Source organism: Cucurbita pepo, chromosome 13, assembly GCF_057944985.1.
Source record: "Cucurbita pepo subsp. pepo isolate OVF chromosome 13, ASM5794498v1, whole genome shotgun sequence".
In the NCBI taxonomy this organism is placed as follows: Eukaryota; Viridiplantae; Streptophyta; class Magnoliopsida; order Cucurbitales; family Cucurbitaceae; genus Cucurbita; species Cucurbita pepo.
The window spans coordinates 14193266-14213963 of record NC_141810.1 but is presented as its reverse complement, the minus strand read 5'-3'; the positions used below and the strand labels follow the sequence as shown (position 1 = coordinate 14213963).

At 36.5% G+C, this 20698-nt stretch overlaps 3 protein-coding genes across 5 annotated transcripts; 1 reads left to right on the top strand and 2 right to left on the bottom strand.

The window, feature by feature from the left end:
- Window positions 1-451: 451 nt before the first annotated feature.
- On the bottom strand, window positions 452-3825 carry LOC111809415 (E3 ubiquitin-protein ligase WAV3). 2 transcript variants are annotated; one of them, XM_023695869.2, is made up of 2 exons: window positions 3263-3825; window positions 452-2590 (listed from the first exon to the last, which is right to left on the bottom strand). In XM_023695869.2, the coding sequence occupies exons 1-2, from the start codon at window positions 3485-3487 to the stop codon at window positions 656-658; spliced, it is 2160 nt and encodes a 719-aa protein (XP_023551637.2). In that variant the 5' UTR covers window positions 3488-3825; the 3' UTR covers window positions 452-655. The 2 variants fall into 2 exon arrangements, with proteins under 2 accessions (XP_023551637.2, XP_023551636.2); XM_023695868.2 differs by having other exon boundaries at window positions 452-2593; window positions 3263-3824.
- A 4472-nt stretch (window positions 3826-8297) lies between these two features.
- On the bottom strand, window positions 8298-12394 carry LOC111808217 (synaptotagmin-3). Of its 2 annotated transcripts, none has more exons than XM_023694063.2 (12): window positions 11916-12394; window positions 11476-11574; window positions 11331-11381; window positions 11123-11246; window positions 10438-10556; window positions 10244-10345; window positions 10072-10146; window positions 9884-9960; window positions 9479-9728; window positions 9033-9407; window positions 8783-8914; window positions 8298-8710 (listed from the first exon to the last, which is right to left on the bottom strand). In XM_023694063.2, exons 1-12 carry the CDS (start codon window positions 12057-12059, stop codon window positions 8585-8587), a joined length of 1674 nt encoding a protein of 557 aa, XP_023549831.2. In that variant the 5' UTR covers window positions 12060-12394; the 3' UTR covers window positions 8298-8584. The 2 variants fall into 2 exon arrangements, with proteins under 2 accessions (XP_023549831.2, XP_023549832.2); XM_023694064.2 differs by having other exon boundaries at window positions 11504-11574; window positions 11916-12393.
- Window positions 12395-15266: 2872 nt separating this feature from the next.
- Window positions 15267-19491, top strand: LOC111809125 (adenosine kinase 2). The gene is made up of 12 exons (XM_023695483.2): window positions 15267-15479; window positions 15894-15947; window positions 16261-16307; window positions 16416-16447; window positions 16552-16653; window positions 16744-16811; window positions 17262-17338; window positions 17442-17539; window positions 17626-17696; window positions 17832-17898; window positions 17989-18172; window positions 19055-19491. Exons 1-12 carry the CDS (start codon window positions 15397-15399, stop codon window positions 19195-19197), a joined length of 1026 nt encoding a protein of 341 aa, XP_023551251.1. The 5' UTR covers window positions 15267-15396; the 3' UTR covers window positions 19198-19491.
- Window positions 19492-20698: the final 1207 nt, after the last annotated feature.

Sequence of the window (20698 nt, the reverse complement as noted above, 5' to 3'; positions counted from 1 at the left end):
AACGAATCATCATGTCGATTGAGTAGGAAAAGCGTCGAATTGGCTTCGATCAAGATTTCCTCAACCAACCCGACCCGACTCATTTATACCCATGTTATAATATAAATCAATGGTATCCCCTAGTGGTTGCATTCCACTAATCTAACGCGAGAGAGAGAGAGAGGGTGATGATGTGAGATCCCACACCGATTGGAGAGGAGAACAAATCATTCCTTATGAAGTGTGAAAACCTCTCACTAGTAGATGCGTTTTAAAACCGTGAGGCTGATAGAGATACGTAATGGGTGGACAATATCTTAGTGGTGGGATTGGACTGATACAAATGATATCAGTGTCGGGCACTCGACAATGTACCAGTAAGGACGCCATCCGAGAGAGGAACGAATCGTCTCTCGTAAGGGTATGAAAACCTCTCACTAGTAGACAGTTAAAATCGTGAAGCTAACAACGATACGTAACGGGCTAAAGCATACAATATCTGTTGAACTATTAAAGAGTTCGAGACACAATCACACTTATACCCATTTCTTTTTATGTACACCAACCAACCCCACAGTAACCCCAAAGAAACAAAAACCAAAACAAAAATCTCCTTTCACCCTTCTCCCCATTGTTCATTTACAGCTTCATTAGGATTCAACCATGATCATCATTACTACCTTGGTTTTGGTTGTGATCCACAACACAACAGTGGCTGCACAAGGCTCTGAGCCGATGGGCTACCCCGAAACGTAGCCTGCGATCGAGTAAGCATCTCCACCATCGATGGAGTTTGATACGATTGAACCAGGCTCGAGCTATCAGTCGAGTCGCCTCTTGCTGTTGCTCGTTGCCAGGAATGTGAGCTCAGTCCCGAAAGAATGTATGCTCTTCCCGATGCCTCGTATACATATCTGCTACCCATCCTCTCTTGCATTTCTTTGAGCTCGGCGTCTAAGGCAACACATAATCGGTCGTGAGATTTCGCGGATACCGTTTGCGACAACACCGTCCTACACTTCTCTAGTATGGCAGCTGCATCAGCTAAGTCCCCCTGTTCTGCTGCTATCCTTGCCTGTGCCATTGCCTCGGCTGCTTCGAGTCGGTTGCATTGTCGATCCACTTCCACTGAAACGACCCCTTGTCCACCTCCCATTTCGAGCCTTTCGATCCTTACTTCATCGCTTTCCAATGTCATCGTTTGCTTGGTGATTGGATCCCGGTAAACGCATCGAACTTTTAGTAGTGGTGTTGAGTTGCAGGAAGGCTCTATAGGGACATTGGTCGAGACCAAAAAGTCCCTCTCTTCATCGGCATACAAGTCCCCGACATCGATAAACCCGGTGCGACCGTCAACCATCAGACGACTTGGATAACTTCCAGCTTTTAGTGATCTAAGATGGATATTTGGGTGTACACATTCGATTGCTACTTGTAGCTCCTGCACGACCACGCTTAAGAGCCCGCCGATGCATTGTGCAAATGCATCTTGGATCACAGCTTCAGTCTCGATGAAAGAAAACGTTCCTCCAGATATCTCGGAAATCGAGTGCATAGACGAAGCATCATGATCCCCACCAAATCCAAAAGAGTGAACCGGAATCTGGAATCCCGACTCGTCCTTCGAATGCATCGACAGAGGGAGAAGCAGCTGGTAATTCGGTTGTGCTTGGTTAACCCCCGAACCACTGACCGTGTACGTGTCCTGGCCATCGGACAACAATATTATACTCGAAACAGCGTTCTTTTCCCTTCGATCTTCCATTATCTTAGCACCCTTTCTTAGACCTTCAGCAATATTGGTTCCACCATTAGCAACTAAAGCATTGACAGCCTGCAGGGCCTGTTGTCGACCCGTATCAGTCATCCTACGAAGAGGAAAGAGGCGTCGAGCTGTTGACGAGAACGCAATTACCGACAGTCGATCACTGGAGCTAAGATTCTGTATTACAAATCCCATTGCTCGTTTAAGCAGTGCGAGTTTAGTACCTGCCATGCTACCACTGATGTCGAGAACTGTTACTAAGTCAACCGGTGCACGACGAGTTCGAGAAAACTGTGACAAACTAGCTTGATTTCCAGCGCAGTTTTGTCTCCTAACCGAAGCAGCAGCTTTAAGATGGACGAGTACGGTGAACTCGTCGTAGGATTTCGACTTTGGAGCAGCGGAAATCTCGGGATATGTTTTCATCTGTATGATTTTAGTAGAGTCACCATCTGCACTCTTCCTGTTGCAAGAACTTTCAGCACAAATCGTCTGGTTACCTAACGATTCATCGTCATCGAACACGCCTGGCTCGGGAGCCTGACATAGTGGAACAACGAGTCGTCGACTTAGATCCCTTCGAGGAGGTAATCGTCGAACGACAGTCATTAAGGCATTATTTTGATTCGAGTCAGCAGGACGAGCTGATGCTGTTCCAGGAGGAGAATCCAAACTGGGACCTTGAACAGGAATTTCTTTCCACTGTGCTCTGCAAACTGGGCAAATTCGATTGCCATGTTTAATACTTGACACGACGCAGTGAAAATGGAACGAATGCGAGCATTCAGCCGTAAATATAGCGAGTCCACCTCCTTGTTTCAACTCCGTTAAGCAAATCGAGCATGTCTGCTGAATAATGTCGAAACAACGATATCAGTCACACGAATTCATCAGCAATAGCAAAGTATCAAATCCAGAAAGAAACTATAGATCAAAACGAAAGCCGAAGAGGAAACGGTGGGCTAGCCTTGTTTTCAAACCGTTCCCTTGAAACATGTATTGAACTAACACGATATGGATTCATTATAAAGGTGTGGAAACTTCTCCCTAACAGATACGTTTTAAAACCGTAAAACTGCCAGCTAGCCTCATTTCCAAACCGTTTCCTTGAAACATGTATTGAAACAACACCTTACGTTGGACTCAGAGGATGAATTGTAAGATCCCACGTCGGTTAGAGAAAGAAACAAAGCATTCATTATAAAGTTATAGAAACCATTCCCTAACAGACACGTTAGAAAACCATGAAACTAACGGCAATACGTAATGAGCCAAAGCGAGCATGCTCTTGTATACAAGCAAGTTAAGCTACCCAAGTCCGATGCTCGACATCGGATCCTAGCCGTTCATCTATGAAATGAGCACAAACTCAAAGTAAGTAAGCCTTTAGTCCATAAGTATCCACAAAACAAACCTCTTTCTTCAACAAACAGAAAACATATGAACAACAAAACTCAAATGAATCAAAGTAAACAAATCTCCACAAAACTTAAAGAACAAAGGTTGAAGATCCACAACCTTTGAAGCTTTGATGCCACTTTTATGAGAAGAAGGTGTTGGTATTGGTGTTGAAGGGCGAGATGATGAGCCCCAATGAGCAGCAGGGGAAAGCAGGGCAGCATCAGAGAATCTCTCAGTGGTATCACAATTATCCAAAGGGGTAGCACTTTCATCTGTTCTTGGAACAAGAACACATAGATTCCACCCAAGAGCTACCTTCAACTTCCTCCATTTGCTACCCATTTCACAGCAACCCCAGATCTCGAACAAGCCCCCTCTAGTAAAAGTCGAGAGAACAACACGAAACACAAGACAAAAACAGCTCTATAACGGAAGAAGAACACTCCAAAAAGCCTTCAACTTAGCTTCGTTCATGTCCATGGCCGCCAAAAGAGAGCAGCAGCGGCGGCGGCGGCGGTGGCAGCTCGTTGAGCCTTGAGGATTTGACCTGTGCTGCTGTTGTCTCAGCGTTGAGGTTAAATAAAAAGGACTGTCTTTATTTTTCCATTGTTTTTATTTGGGATTCCATTGAATATGCTCCAAATTTCAATTCATTTCTTTAAATTCATCATGGTTTAGTTAACACTATTAAGAGTTGACAAATCTATGGGCAAAGCTATAATGGGTTGAGTTAAAAGCTTGGAACTATTCTCTAAGAACATCCCTTTTAGGCATTGAAATGAAATGACCTATCAACCAAATGTTCTGAGCCATAAAATATTGTTTTTTGGCCAAAAGATTATATTCTTTGTTTGTCTCGATCCAAATTTTCTACTCCAATATTCCCCCACACTGTTTTCCGACATTAAACAACAAAAAAATGTTAACTTTTCATCAATTTTTTTTAGCTTCAAAGTGGATGTAAATATGCTCCATAGATTCTGTGTTCTCCAAAGACAACACTCAACCCCAATTGGTTGTTTACGCTCAAATCTTAAAAGGAGTTACCAAATCATGAAATATTGTTTCTTTTGGTTCGTTATGTATCGTTGTCAGTCTCACTGTTTTAAAACGCGTCTATTAGGAAGAGACTTTCACACCCTTTATAAAGAATGTTTTGTTCTCCCCTCCAACCAATGTGAGATTTCACAATACACCCCTATTGGAGGCCCAGCATCTTTGCTAGCACACTGCCTAGTGTCTAGCTTTGATATCATTTGTAACAGTCCAAGCTCACCGCTAGTAGATATTGTCTCATTTGACCGTCACAATTTTAAAATGCATCTATTAAGGAGAGATTTTCATACCCTTATGAGAATTTTTTTGTTCTCCTCTCTAGTTAATGTGGGGCATCCTCGCTAGCACGCCGCTCAGTGTCTAGCTCTAATACTATTTGTAACAGTCTAAGTTCATTACTATTAGATATTATCTGTTTTGACCCGTTACGTATCGCTGTTTGCAGAGAGACCCTTCCCAACTAATGTGGATCTCGCAATAAGATGAGATACTATGCCCTTTGTTTAGGGCAAGATACCCTTTAAGCTCCTTTTTTCACCTTTTGCAAATGGGCTAAACTATGCTTGAAAAAAATCCCTTTTTCTTTGGCGTTAGCGGCCAATGGCTGCTGTCCAGTCTCTCTCTCCCTAAAGGCACATCTAATAGCTGTTTGACTCTTAGAGATATGAAAGGGTCCATTTATTAAAGATTTCAACTTTACATCTAAAAATTACGACCTTAATTAGACGTGTATAATCTTTTTGACCCGCTTAAAATTTTATGAATTGAGCTGGTGACTCGAATCAACTTCACAACTCTACTCAACCCTCTATTTTTATGTCGGGCTGGATTGTCGGGAAATATCAAACACTCACAAGTCACAACATAACTAACTTCAGATACACATAGTCAACCATTATTGACTTTTACATTGATCTTAGAATTACGATAGGGTAGGATTAAGTTGTAACTCTATTTTCGATTTAGTCTGATTGACCCGATAAAAAATATGTCTACTCGAAACCCGACCCAAAATTTCGATTTTAAAAAATTCAACCCGACCCAAATATTAAAAAAAAAAAAGAGTCCCAACCCAACCTTAATAGTTTGGATAGAGTAACATCGGTTGGTCATGTTACAAGATCATGGGACACTCCTAATATTTAGGAACCAAAATGTTTTTTGGATAAGAATATGAAAATAAATACAGAACACTAATTAAAATGTTTGTTAGTACAACGATGTTTTTTTATTTATTAAACGTGGATTATTGTTTTTTTTAATTAACTTTTTTTTGCAGATAATAATGATGATGGGATGGCACACGTGCACACCATCTCGTGACATGCAGTTGCCAGCAGGTTAGAGATTCCCATGTCAACCCCTAGTTTGACATTTTGTGACAACTTCACCCACATCTCATCACATTGACCTGGATTTACCCCCCCCCCCCCCTTTCACCGTGGTAATTTTTTTTTACCCAACATAGAATCGAAATTTATCGAGCGCGTGAGCTCGGTGTAGAGTTAAACAAACACATTAATTAAATTCAAATTTCAAATTTATCGAGCGCGTGAGCTTCTTACACTTAATATTTATCGAATTCAAATTTCAAATTTTGGTTCGTATCTTAAGTCTAGGACATTCAAAATAGAGAACTAGGTTGCATACGAAACCGACCCTTATATTTTATAAAATCATATTGAAAACGTTCCCGACCCGCCAATCTCTTCCTTCGTAGAACTGTATCTGATCTTACTCAGAGCGATCTTTCTATAGAGGTCAATGAAGTCAGTGAGCCGTATGATAGGCAACTATCTTCTACAGTCCGAACAGGGCTCAGTGGTTAGTTAATCCCACCGTCCCGATTATTAGATTACAAAAGGCATAACATAAATCAAGAAATTAATTTTTTTTTTTGGAATAATTTGATTCTTTTTATTTTTATAAATAATTATAAAAAAAATGTCAACCAAATAAAAAGTTTTGAATATATATTATTGGATAGTGGAATCATATCATCTTAAAATATTGTTTTTTTATTTTTAAATATTTAAATTTAATTATATATTTTTAATAAAATTTAAATTTAAAAATTTTGAAAAATATATTATTATTATTTTTTTAATTAAAAAATGTTTTTTTTTTTTTTTTTTTTTTTTTTTTTAATTTCCACTCAACTTTTTGGCATGCCAAAAGTTATTCCCTCTTCCCCACAAAATAACATCTACAATCATCCAACACACCAATTCATTTTCGTTGCCCTAATCCGTCCTCGGGAGTCACGTACATCCGACACGACCTATAACCTAAGCCGTTACGAATAGACTAGGGTATATGAAGGAGGAAGAATCGAGATGTATTGTCCTTCTGTATATGTTAATCTCTCGGGTAAAAAAAAGTTTAAACTTTTAAGTTAGAATCTAGACATTTTGTCGATTGTATAAACAATTCTAAATCCGTTTCGAGATGCGATGAATGGAGAATGAGCTAAATATTCGAAACCCACGAAACCCTAGGTGAGAGAGAGAGAGGAGAATCGGATTCCCTTTGCAACGTCTACAACTGGGAGAGGGACATTGGAGCGCAAAAGTCAATAGGAAAGAAAAAAAAAAAAAGAAAAAAAAACTATCCCTTTAAATATTCACCTTTGTACGGTGATATCTATCCTCATAAGTGTTTCAATCACGACTATAATTGACATATACTTCTTATTTTCAAATCGAAAGTTTAAATTTTTATAATAAAAAATCTTGAAAGACGAGAGAATAAATACTTGTTGTTTCGGTCGAATCCAATTCAAAAACTCGTATATTTGCCCTCTTGCAGAAGGGCGAGGATATAAAAAGTCGACATTTTTTTTTTTTTGTATGTGTACAATAAAGGTATTTATATGACTCGAGAATTCAACAACTCGTAGTATTTAACTTAAACCATAAAGGTTTGGTTGAGTTTGGTTAAATTTTTTAAAAACTGAAAATTTCGAGTTGGTTCGCAGATTGACTTTTTTTGTCGAGTCAACCCGACCCACTCGAAAAAAAAAAAGATGATTGATTCACGTATTTTGGAGGTTTTGATTTTTGGGTTTTATATATATAATTTAATTTGTTGATAAATAATAATAATAATATTGTCATAATTGAACTCATTATTTTCTTCATTTAAGTATTATCTCTTCTTTAATCATGATGAGATTGAAAATTTGAGGGTGGTAGGGTTTAAAGACCTAATCTCTTTTAATAATTTTAATGTGTTATATTATGCCTTTTTATTATAATATTATGCCTAAATTTATTGTTTAATTTAATTTGGTAATTTTAAAAATTTTACGAACATTTATAATTTTTTAAGTTTCCATCGAGATATTGCTTCATACATCTTTCGAACAACTTAGTCAAAGGATCGAAACAATATAATGATAAGACTTTGGATAACCTCTCACGTGCATGACACATTATTGTTAATACGATGTACCAAATATATATTTGAAACAAAGTAAAATTACATTAAAAATAATATTAATTATAGGATAATTAATCACGAAAATATATGTTTCTTTTCGATCGCAAAGATAACAGAACCAAAATAAACATACTTCTAACGACATTTGTTGTCAACAGTGGGCAATGATGGTCATCGAAATATGGATGGTAGTGGTGGTCGGTGGGGGCAGCGGTGGAATTCGGTGATTTTCAACAACAGCGATAGTCGGTGGTTACTGGAGGTGGTGGTTGTCGATGATCGAGAAGTGAAGGTAGTGTAAGGATATTATGGTAATTTCTTAATTCATTTGTATAAAAAATGAACGATAATTCTGCTAAATATATTTATTTATTCATGTATTTATGAAGTGTTATGTTTGGGCTGGCCCATACTCTACCAAGTTAATGAACAGATGAGCCCATTGGGCTTTTTCTTTGGGTTGGGTTGGCCCATACTTGAAAATACTTTTTCCTTTTATTTATTATTATTTTTTTAATCATTTACTTGATTCTCAATGTTACACACTCGACGCTCTGAATCTCGGACCATAAATTCCACATTTTAATTTTCGAGTAAATACTATTTGAGCTACGATACGATACGGTGAGAAGGTTTAAATGACTAATGCCTTGACTAGGTAAGCTACGATACGGTCGACGTAATTTATACAAAAACCGAAATAAACACGAGAAATAAGGCATTTTGTCAATGAACCTTTGACAATAATGATCAACAAGAACAACCAAGCAAGCTACATGGGTGTTCATACTTGTGGCAGTGATGGCTTATATGTGAACAATGAGAACAGTTGCTTGAATTCAGAAGGGCTTCATGTTTCCCTGTTTTGTCCACACAAAACTCCAATGGGAGACACATATCAACAAGTCAAGTGGGGAAGGAACTCATTTTGTTTCCATCAAGCTACTGTGTCCACTGTATCTCGACGTGTATCATTCCATGTCTCGAATTGATTAGATGATACTTCTGGTTGATGCGTCCGTTGTGCACGACATCGATCAGATTGATCTCTACGTGTCCCAATGATTCCTGTGGAAAGATCATGTGAAGCAATTGTTCAAAGCGTGAGGGGAACAAATTTGTGATGTGATGTGATGTTACCTTCGAGAGGAAACCGAAAAGGCCGCTCCTCCTACTCCTAAGCTCGATGTGGATCTTCTCTTTTAATGGAGGCTCCTCGAGCATGAATTGGAATTCATCGTTCCAAACCGGGTCACGACATTTCTTCACCATCTAGGAAAAACATTGTTCGAATATAAATGGAAGACGATGACGAAAACGAGTTCATCCTTTAGTTAGCTACAAGTTAGTATGGCTACAAGTGTGGAGTCTTATGAGTAGAGAGATTCACCTTTGTTTTCTTCTTTTCACCTCTAAAGTGTGTCACTGCATAAGGATTACTATGTCGTTTCCCCTCCACGCTTGTAGCTCCCTGGATTTTCACCCACAACAATCCCGCTCCTCCACCTACGAAATCGTCGTGTATATCTCTTTCATTTTGACTGACCATACTCCGACATCCATCTAACCGACTACTAGACTTGCTGCTTTCTACTCTGAACGGAGTAAACGTCAACTCGACCACAAGTTGTCCTCTCGGTTTCTTGTTCTGATGATTGTTTATGTCTGTGTTCTTTATTAAGTCGAGCGTTAGTTCCTTCATCTCGTAGGGTGCAAGTACTTTTAGGGGGACTAGCTGCATTCCTAACCTGTCATGTCCGCCAACCTGCAATGTAAATCAATTCTCAGCATTCATCTTTCAGGAACTCAATGGCATTGCAGAGGAAGGGAAGAAACCTTGTCCCAATCATAGACTCGCAAATGAAGAACTTGAGATTCTGGATCCTTTACAACAAGCTTGAACTTCTCATTCCAAACTGGGTTTAAGTTATTCATCTTAATGGTGGTTTTCTTTGATGGTAGTCGTTCTCCGCTTAGGCTGAGTTTGACATATGGATCCGAGGTCCCCAATAAGTCCATCTTCGAGAGCCTTAGTGCCTTGACCACGTTCACGTGTAGTATTCCCACTGGCTTTTTCGTTGCCCCCCTTCACGAAAAAAAAAAAGAGAATCATATAAGGACCAACTTGTAATCCAAAATATGAACAAACGGAGGCATCCTTGAAAGGTCATACAACACACATTGAATGAAATCAAATTCAATAAAGACTAATATCAGCTATTCGACCTCATCATAACTTACACTGATGCATCAAGTATCGGTATCTCGAAAACACGGGGCCAAAGATAGAGATTCAAAACTTGTTTTCGGATAGCCTCCTACACTTGCAAGAGCTAGCTGAGTCACAAATCCATATTTGTAAACTAAACATTCATTGACCAAGCCAAGTGGTTCATAAATGAATATATACCAGTGGGCCAGTGCAGCACCTGAACAAATTGATGGAGGCCAGGTATGGACATGATATCACCTCCGAGTATTTTCAATCCAAAATCTACATGCGGCTGGAGTTATGTGACCCAAAAAAACAAAACAAAACTATCAAAACTATTACAGAATATGGAAGAACTTGCCGTTAAATCAAGCTCTATGCTCTTGTACCTTCTCCAACAAAGACACAACAATGTTGGAAAAACAAGGAAAAGCAGGGACTAGAGGCTTCAAAACTATCCGAGGTGCAGCGAAAATTTGCAGGTCTATTAACTGAGAAGAAGATCGACCGTCAATTCCTTTCGGAGAGGAGGAAAAGGATAAACATTCCTCAGATACAATTTTTTTCTGTTGGATCCTCTGACCTGAATTCTTATTTGCAATGAAAAGAGTCTCAACACCAATACTACATCGGGGTTCCCGGCCCATCTGATTGCAGTTTCCATAACTAGTTCGTTCTCATCGGTCTCATGCACTTTGAAACCTACAACATTAGGCAGTTTCAACTTATCACGCAAAACATATACTCCGCGTTGAACTCGAGTGCCTTAATTAAGCAGCCAGAAGCTCGCAAATATTAAAATACATGAGTTTCTGTTAGCATCGCACAACAACGCACACGCTCGATCTAGATGAACACAAAGAACAAGAGAGAGAAGTGGGAGGAATATTGGCTAAAAGTTTATATAGATGACTTTAGGCTACAGTAAAAAAGAATAAAAGAATACTGAGAATACAGACTTCAGAGCACTCCTATATGGTTTTAGCTTACTATACATAGTTTTACCAGATATAACCACCTACTATATATGACTATCTCCCATATATATCTCTACCGGCTTTTTACTACGATGGCCAGAATATCAGCCTTGAAGGCATCCATTTCTCATCATAGAGGTCAAACTCAGTGATTTTATGCTATCAAACCATACAGTTGAGGGGAATTGATTCGGAAAACATAAGTTTGTCTATATATTCTACAAACTCCACAACAGATGGTAATGTTTCTCCTAAACATGATATAAAGATGCTTCTTCAAAGTAGACTAACCATAAAGCTTGGGAGGAAGAGTTCCAAGACTTAAACTCTCGAACTCGATAGATTGAATTCGAAACGTCCCAATATATTCGGCAAATATTGGTTTGGTCATGGCTCTTATGCTAGGACAAATAGCCTGTACATTAAAGAAATTGATGACAAAGCTCAAAAAACATGAGCAAAACTTAAAAGGAGATGTGGTTGTACAGTGTGAAATAACCTTATCAAGGTAAGGCCACATGGCTGCAAGGAACTTGTTAAACCAGTCTACCTGTGTAATTTATGCAATCTATCAGACAAATATGAGAAACTATGAAACAGGAGAGACAGAGACAACAAAATGAACACCACTAAAATTTTCCAACCCGATCAAAATCAGGGTGCTTAACCCACAGTGGAATTTCAGGAATAAGTTCTTCCAAAGCATCTGAATCCAATTCGTAGATTGGCCTTATCATCGGATCCTGCATTCGAGAAGAAAAAAAAAAAGGCCAGAAAGATTCATTTATGACCCAACAAAAATAGAGCGTTCTTGCAACCTCGGACCCAAAAAAGTATTAAACAAAGCTGAGCCTATGAGGATAACATTGCAAATTCAATATATGAGAATATTCTTTGATTACATACAACGAAACAAAGTTGAAACTAAAAATCTCAAAAAGTTTGTCAAAGAGACAAATTAACAAACACATTGAGTGCACTACCAAATTGCAACGAAAAACAGGGGAGGAATGTACAATGCATTTGCTAATTTCTGTAGAAGAATCAGAAATGAGTAATAAACAAGAATCAATTTGGATTATACCTTGACCTTATCCGGCTTCGAAAAGATGAACAAGAAGAACCCCATAACCAGTCCAAGAGGAATTCCAATTCCAAACCCAATAATCCCCAATAAAGTACTGAAAAATCCCATCTCTCCCACAAATCTGAATAAACCACCATACATAAAACTTCAAACAGAGAATCAAGAGAGTTGAAAAGGCTAAAAGAGTGAAGAGCCTTTGCTTGTTTTAGCCGAATAGCAGCAAAACAGGAGAAAGAAGACGAAAAAAGCCGAAATCCAAATAACAGATACAGAAGAAGCAGAGATTGAGCAAGAAATTCACAAACACGTAAGCAAACACCGGAGAATCCGATTCATAAGTGACGACAAAAGGGAAGAAATCAACGAATTTAACAAAGAAATAAAGATTGAATTGAAGAATAAAAATAGAAAGAACAAGAAAAAAAAGATCGCGACGCGGAAATGTCCCTCACGAAACCGCCAACGCAACGCAGAGAAACACGTTAGCTTCAAAATTTATACGAATGCTTCCCCTCGTCCTAACGTTCCCAGAATGTGAAATGACTATAATGCCCCCAGTCTTTATCACTGACACTTGACAACAGTGTCTTTTTTTCTCATTTCGGGTGGGGACTTAATGGTCCAGATGATCAAAACACATAACCCCGACAAATGGAGAAACACCCATATTAATTTATTTAAAAAATTCTAATAATTCCCTTGAATTTTAAAAATAATTTTTATTATTTCACTTTTAAAAGATAAGATGGGATTATAATAATCAAAATAATTGCATAATTTTTTCGCTCCAAAAAATAAAAAATAATAATAAATCTTGAAAAAAATTGTTTTAATTCAATTAAATTCATAAAAATAAAAACTTTTTTATTAAATTAGTTTACGGATTCATTTAAGTTAAATTAAACTTATTATAAATTTTTTCTTGAGGATTAAATTTCAATTTTATATAGATTAGGGACCAAAATGCAAATTAAATTTAGATATTAAAATTAAATATGAAACGTGCATATCCAATAATGTTTAGCATATAAATTATTTTATGTTTTTTTTTTAAATCAACATATTAATTAATTTAATTAATAGAAAAATAATAGAATATGTAATTTAATAATATGGGACAAGCCTAGTAAAGAAATGGTCCAATAACTATTGAATAAATGGATGTGGTCCATTTTAAATAAGGGACTATAGTAATATGTACCAAAAATACTATATACTAAAATTATTTGTCCATTAAAACTTTGGATAATAATTTTATTTTATTTTCATTTCAGTCACGAATATATATATATATATATATATATATATATATATATATATATATATAAATAAATGGAATAAATCACTTTACAATTCATTTCATTATCTTTTAGAATTTTAATATTCTAAGTTCGTGTCTATTTAATTTATCAAATTTAAAAAATTAATTTGCTTGTACAAATTTGAAATTTTTTAAATTTATTGAATACAAAATTGAAAGTTTTAGGATACACGAGATATTTGCTGTTCCTCAAGAGCCTAATCCGCTCCCAAAAATTTCCCGAAAACCTATTTAATGAATAGAGAGCGGATTACCTACTTTTAACAATCAAAGTGAATCCTTTCGTTTCGATTGGGTTTATGGGAATTCAATTATTGTTCTCAACCCATGACTAATACGAGCTCGGGTGTGGTTCGTAACTCTCGAAACTTCTTTCTAGTAGCTTCGTAGACCCATTCACGTGGCAATTGTCATTATCATCTATTATTTACGTTGTACAGACAATATGTGACATCTATTCCTAGTTGTGAGAGTTCAACCGTAAAAATTAATTGGACATAAAATTGAAAGCTCAATAACGTGTTTATTTGAGAACATTATTTTCAACGGTCAAACCGATTAGCAAAGCGAACAAAAATTAACATATTTTTTCCCGAATAATTCCATAAAAGTTAAGGCTTAATTAAGCTTTTTCCAAAGAAAAAAAAAAAAGTTAATATATTCCGGTAATAAGCATAAATTTAAAATAAATTAAAAAAAAAAAAAAAACACAGAGAACCCAAAAAAGAATAAAAAAAAAAAAGCAAGAATATTTTTCATTATTATTTTAAAATAATGAGATTTATTATAATAAATAAATAACTTAAACAACATTTTTTATTCATATTTCTAATCTTATATTAAAAATTAAAATACAAACATTTTTTTTTCTTTATCAACAATATTATTTTGTTAAAAAATATTAATCTCGTAATAATATCGATTTTTAACCGTATTCGTTTTTTTATTGATGGCTTTCGTCTCTTTTATTTTATTTTATTATATTTATAAGCTCGAGTTTAACTTCTTTTGCTATATATTTAAGCTGCTCGTATTTTAAGTTATTTAAATTTTTGAATCTCGTTTTCCAATAGCGTGTGAACAACAGAACGTACATAAAGGTAATTTCATAGCGGTATGAGCTATATAATACACGTGTCATGTTATATTCGAAAATTAAAAATTAGGGTAAAAAAAAGAGAGATTTTATTCTATTTTTAGCTAATTTTTTTAATCATAAAAATTTGATTTTGTCAATGAAAATGACATAAATGATTTAAATTAGATTTCTTCTTAAAGATTTTATAGAAATAAAAAATGTCATTGTCTTGAATAATTGAATATAACTTAATTATATTTAAATTATTGGTTGTCAATTGACTAATTAAATGTGATTAAAAATGTTTGAATTTTCTTGTTTTCATTTAATTTTTTGCAATATTTTAATATTCTTTAATATTCGTAAAATGATCAAGATTTAGTCATAATGGTTGCATATTCAGCTAAAAAATTCATAATTTACCTCGAGTATTGTTTCAGGATAATTAGGTCTAAGGTTTCTAAACGTCCATCGACTAAACTCAATACCCGATATTCAAGATGATTTTTTTATGTTTGTTAAAGAATCTCGAGATGCTAGTCCATGAAAAACGATACGAAATTTTTGAAAGATCTGGTTCGCTCCACGAGGGCGACTCATGGAAATACATAGGTTTCTTCAATTAATGATTAATGGGTTTTTAAAATATATTATATTTATTTTTAATTAATTATATAGAAATATTTATTTGCAAATATGTTAGAAAATAAAAAATGGAAAATTAAATGGAATTTTGGGCTTAGGGCTTCATAGGATTGGGCCGTACATAAGCCCAATTTCTTCCGCCCTTTTTTAGATAGTTTTTGTAATATTATAATTACTAAAATAATATTTTTAGTCTAAAAATATATATTATTTTTAAAATTTTTATTTTTTAAAATTAATTAATTAATTAGTTAATTAGTTTGTAATTTCTAAAATAGAGAATTTAAGAAGGTGACGGCGACGCGCGAAAGGGCTCTCTTCTACTTAGTGACCTTCAGAAGTTCGAACACATCGCCGTCTCTCTTCATATCTCGTAAGCTGTCCATTTTCATTCCTTTGTTTCTCTCATTCTTCACCTTCCAAATCTACCTCCAATGGCGTATGAGAAGATCCTTTTGGGAATGGGCAACCCCCTGCTCGACATCTCCGCCGTTGTCGACGATGATTTCTTGAAAAAGTAAGCTCACTTCCGTCTCTCGATTGTTTTCTTTTCCGAACTGTGATGCCGTTATTTTGCTCGTATGCACCATAAAATCAAGCGATTTAGATGTTTACAGTATAAATCTAAGCATTTCCGAGGTGGGTTAGGTTTTATATGCCAGATCTATCACTTTTTGTTTCTGTTTCTTTATGTACACTTTGGTTGCCAAGGAGGGCGAGATGAATGATTGCCAGATCTAGATGCCTCACCTTTTCCGGTCCCTTAATCGTGTTCTGTTTTGGGGGAAGTGAAAATCTCTAAATAGAGACTAATGCACGGTTGTGATTTACTGAGTAAAAAATGCAGTTGTTTGGTGTGTGATTTCGATGAACGTATAGATTGGTTTTGTTTGAAGAAGCTCTTTAACAACTTGATGTTTCTTATTGGCAGATATGATATCCAGTTGAACAATGCTATTCTTGCCGAGGAGAAACACTTGCCCATGTGAGTTTCTTTCTTCGTATTTCCATCCACAATCATTGTATTTTGCTTTTTCCTTGCAAGTTCATCAGGATCTGGGAGGAAGTAAGATTGAATGGTTTGACGTATTTTGCATTTTTTTACTTTAGCAAACAGGCAAATGAATTTGTAAGTAGGAGATCTGTATTGTGTAGTTCATGATGAATTTGTATTCAGTGGTGAGCTTATTTATTTTCTTTGTAGGGATGTTGATCGATTGCTTCCTATCTCATGCGTTCTGTACTTTGTTTCTCGTTTAAATCCTAATATTACAACGTTTACTCGTGAATTTGTATAGGTACGAGGAACTGGCTGCTAAAGACAATGTGGAATATATTGCTGGAGGTATTTTGATTTTCTTTTTCTAGTGCTTTTAAATAATTATGTCTTCTTACTTGATCATTTGTGTAACTTGATGATCTGTGTTTTTGACATTATTTTTCTTACATGAAGGCGCCACTCAAAATTCCATTAAAGTTGCTCAGGTTGGTAGCAGCTTCATCAGTGACTTTTTTACCCTGAATGCAGTTTTATGAAATCAAGTTTCATTTCTCCTATGAACCTATTGATATTTTCTCGATATTTTCAGTGGATGCTTCAAATTCCTGGTGCTACTAGTTATATTGGTTCCATTGGAAAGGACAAATTTGGAGAGGAAATGAAGAAAAACTCGAGGCTTGCTGGTGTCAATGTAAGTCTGGGCATGTTTCCCACAACCTCCTAATGGGTTCAAATTATCAACTACAAAAGTCTTGATTAATTTTAAATCAAATGTATTCAGGTTCAATATTACGAGGATGAAACTACTCCCACCGGTACATGTGCTGTCTGTGTCGGAGGTGGTGAGAGGTAGGCAATATCTGTTTATATGTGACTAGACTCTTGGAAAGAATGTAGTAAAAGTTTTTTTCTACTTTTTTGAAGTTCATTTAAATTTCATTGGTTGAAAACTAGGTGATAAACTCCTCTTTATGTTTCATTGTTAATATGGCTACTTAAAATCCTATCTTCCTTCACCTCCAACCAGATAACATTTATTTTATACTTGCATACATCAAAAACTATGAATGTATATGTATATATAAAGTTGGGAGGAGATGAGGTAAGTCCCTTGGTTCCACAATCAACATCCATATATATATATGTATATATAGAGTTGGGAGGAGACGAGGTTAGTCACTTGGTTTCACAATCAACATTCATTAGGTAGTGGAAAGGAGTGACCTCAATGTGTGTGTGTTGTGGAAAGAGTCCATATTTCATATCAAGTCAAGTGTAACTTAAATTGACAATTTGCAGGTCACTTGTTGCTAACTTGTCAGCTGCGAACTGTTACAAAACTGAGCACTTGAAGCGACCTGAAAACTGGGCACTTGGTACTCATTTCTCCTCTACTTTTGTACTTTTTTCATTTACTGTGTATTTTGTGGCCATATGCTATAAAATTTCTGACCTCAATGCAAATTTACTTTCGAACAGTGGAGCAGGCAAAATATTACTATATTGCTGGATTTTTCTTGACGGTGTCCCCTGAGTCCATTCAACTTGTTGCTGCTCATGCCGCTGCAAACAACAAGGTGACATTTCCACACTGATGTGATGCACATTTTATTCCTTTGAATTCTAGTTTCAGCACTTTAGAAAAATTTGCATGCTTCTGCAGGTCTTCTGCATGAATCTTTCTGCTCCCTTCATTTGTGAATTCTTCAGAGAGGTGCAGGAGAAAGCTCTGCCGTAAGTTTTGTGCACTTTTATTTTTCATCTTTTATGCAATGGATGCAGAACTTCTTTCATTATAATGGTTTTGGTTAAGAGCTCTTCCTTGGTCACGATTGTTGTTATGGACAATTGGGTTGATTTTTAATACAGGTACGTGGATTATGTTTTTGGGAATGAGACAGAAGCAAGAACCTTCTCAAAAGTTCATGGGTGGGAGGTAATTTTCATAACATTCTTTTGGGCTCTCAAATGCAAAAACTGAACTGAAGCTCTCCCACAGATTACTAAATTTGTCTTTTCTGATTAGACTGACAATGTCGAGGAGATTGCCATAAAGATTTCCCAGTGGCCAAAGGCATCGGGAACACGAAAGAGGATCACCGTCATCACTCAAGGTGCCGATCCTGTGGTGGTTGCTGAAGATGGGAAGACAAAACTATTCCCTGTTATTTTGTTGCCCAAGGAGAAGTTGGTTGACACCAATGGGGCAGGTATATGGTCTCTCTATCCAACTTTAATTGGCAAATGCATGGAAAGACTGAGTCAACATATACTCTTCTTAGGGAATTTGCGTGAACTATTTTATTGAAATACTTTTGCACCCCCCATTTATCATATCTTATGAAGGTTGTAAAACCATGGAGTAAAACCGTGGACAATGAACAATAGACTTTACTTATACTGCGAGGGCACAAGCTGGCTTATTTTTTGTGAGATCCCACGTCGATGGGGGAGGAGAACGGAGCATTCTTTATAAGGGTGTGGAAACCTCTCCCTGGCAGACGATTTTAAGCCTTAAAGGGAAAGTCCAAAGAGGACAATATCTGCTAGCAGTGGGCTTGAGTCGTTACAGTTGGTATTAGAGCTAGACACCGGGTGGCACATTGACAATGTGCCAGCGAGGAGGCTGAGCCTCAAAGGAGGGTGGACACGAGGCAGTGTGCCAGCAAGGACGCTGGGCCCCGAAGGGGGGTGGATTGTGAGATCTCACATCGATTGAGGAGGAAAACAAAGCATTCTTTATAAGGGTGTGGAAATCTCTCTCTAGCATACACATTTTAAAATCCTTGAGAGGAAGCCCAAAGAGGACAATATCTGCGAGTGGTGGGCTTGAGTCGTTCCATTTTCCCCTGTACTTAGTTGGTTTATAGTCGTTTAATGGTTCCTTGCTACAATCTCATATCGTGCATTAGATCTCAATGGATATTTAGATGTCGCAAACCAGATGAACTTTTCATTGACGCACCTTGCTAGATCATCTTTAGTTCAAAAAATGCAATAAGGACAATGAAACTTTCACTTTCATTACAACACAATAATATAACTCATCACTCATCTTCTCGTTCTCTTTGTGATTGTCGTTCTTGCAACAGGAGATGCATTTGTTGGGGGATTCTTATCTCAACTGGTTCAAGAGAAGCCCATTGAAGACTGTGTGAAAGCCGGTTGCTACGCATCAAATGTGATAATCCAAAGGTCAGGCTGCACATACCCAGAAAAACCCGATTACAATTAGACAGCTTTGGCGCAGAGCAGGATATCACATCCTTCCCTTCCGTGATAAAACTAGCAGCAATTTTCATCCATCCATCCATCCATCCATCCATCCATCCAATCTGGTACTGTCTTATGAAAACCCTTCCTATTTACTCCTAAATTCATCCGATTCTCTTTTGAATGTCGAATTTCGAGTTTTTCTTCTCATCCTCACGGATGAAAATTTTCATTTGAGCAACTCTGAACCCGAACCATTCTATTAAACACATGCGAATCTTTAGTACTGAAGTTATAATCTGAGTTATTAATTCTATCTCCAGGGATGCTCTGTTGTCATATTACACAAAATTGGAACTTGGATGCATTTTTAAACTGATAAGATGTAGAATTTTAGCTCTCTAATTCATGGTATGTTTGTTATTTATAAGAGTAGATAGACTAAAAGTACCTTCAAGTTTAAGCTTTGTTTTGTAGGCTACCTATGGGCTCTGAGATAAAAAGCGAGTTACATAGATATAATTTTGTAATATTTTTAATAATATAATTTCAATCAATGATTATTTATAAATATTGACATGGGAAAAAGCATATCTAAATAAAAAAAATAAGAAGTCTCCATTTTTAATAAGAAGCTAGCATGTTTGTATTATAATTTTATTAACCTATTTAGTTACAAAAAATTCGAGTGGAAGTTAGATTTTACTACTCTAAAGTTTTGTTTGCGTCTATTTGCATTGATAGAAGGATCCATCGTTCATCACAAATGTGTTAGATTACTGTCCTTCATCTTTACTTTGTGACTGTTATCCATTTCATCCATCAACGATAATGCTGATAAGAGAATAACCCGAATATGAATCTTCCATGTAAAAATATAGTGTTGCGGGTAAAAAGAGCATTCAAACACGACACGAGGTTTGTATTAGGGTGTTTCCATTCCAATGAGTTCTCCACTTGCAAGTATATGATTGTTTTTTTAAAAAAAGTTGGAACTTTCAAGTTTAATCCCATAATTCAATCACTAAAATACTTAGTGTCACCATAAATTTCAACTCTGACACTAAGACAGTGTATTTTAGCCATCAGTCTTATATATTGCTATCATGCGCACAATAAAGCATGGCGTTTTTGGCGTTTCTGTCCGTGAGCTGTCTTCGCGCGTTCTTTCTCTTTGCTCGGGGTTTCCTTTTGAAGGTCATCTTTCAGTTACAGGTGCCGTTGCTTGTTTATGACGTTCAATTTGCAACATATTTTCCTTTTCTACTCAAATTTCATGGTCCTCTGTGTATAACTCGCGGTAATTTCATCAAAGATGCACTACAAATCGTTCTGTACTTCTCAAATTTAGGGTTTCAATCCGCTTGCCATGTTGTCGGTGTCCATAATCGATTTACGAGCAGCGACTTTTGTTTTCTTTCTCAATTTATGGCGGCACTGACTGATTTCTGTCGGGATAGTGGCGACATTTCCACCAGGAATGATCTGAATACAAGTCCAGAGATATTGAAGCCATCTTCGGC

What these genes read in the sequence shown, in the direction of transcription:
- LOC111809415 (XM_023695868.2), bottom strand. Translation starts at nt 3,487, where the DNA reads ATGGGTAGCAAATGGAGGAAGTTGAAGGTAGCTCTTGGGTGGAATCTA. An exon ending in GTGGCATCAAAGCTTCAAAG is followed by an intron (nt 2,594 to 3,262) that starts GTTGTGGATCTT and finishes GACATTATTCAG; the next exon opens with CAGACATGCTCGATTTGCTT.
- LOC111808217 (XM_023694063.2), bottom strand. Translation starts at nt 12,059, where the DNA reads ATGTATGGTGGTTTATTCAGATTTGTGGGAGAGATGGGATTTTTCAGT. An exon ending in CATTGCAAATAAGAATTCAG is followed by an intron (nt 10,346 to 10,437) that starts GTCAGAGGATCC and finishes TCTTCTTCTCAG; the next exon opens with TTAATAGACCTGCAAATTTT. An exon ending in CCGATACTTGATGCATCAGT is followed by an intron (nt 9,729 to 9,883) that starts GTAAGTTATGAT and finishes TTTTTCGTGAAG; the next exon opens with GGGGGCAACGAAAAAGCCAG.
- LOC111809125 (XM_023695483.2), top strand. Translation starts at nt 15,397, where the DNA reads ATGGCGTATGAGAAGATCCTTTTGGGAATGGGCAACCCCCTGCTCGAC. An exon ending in GAGGAGAAACACTTGCCCAT is followed by an intron (nt 15,948 to 16,260) that starts GTGAGTTTCTTT and finishes GAATTTGTATAG; the next exon opens with GTACGAGGAACTGGCTGCTA. An exon ending in ACCTGAAAACTGGGCACTTG is followed by an intron (nt 17,339 to 17,441) that starts GTACTCATTTCT and finishes ACTTTCGAACAG; the next exon opens with TGGAGCAGGCAAAATATTAC.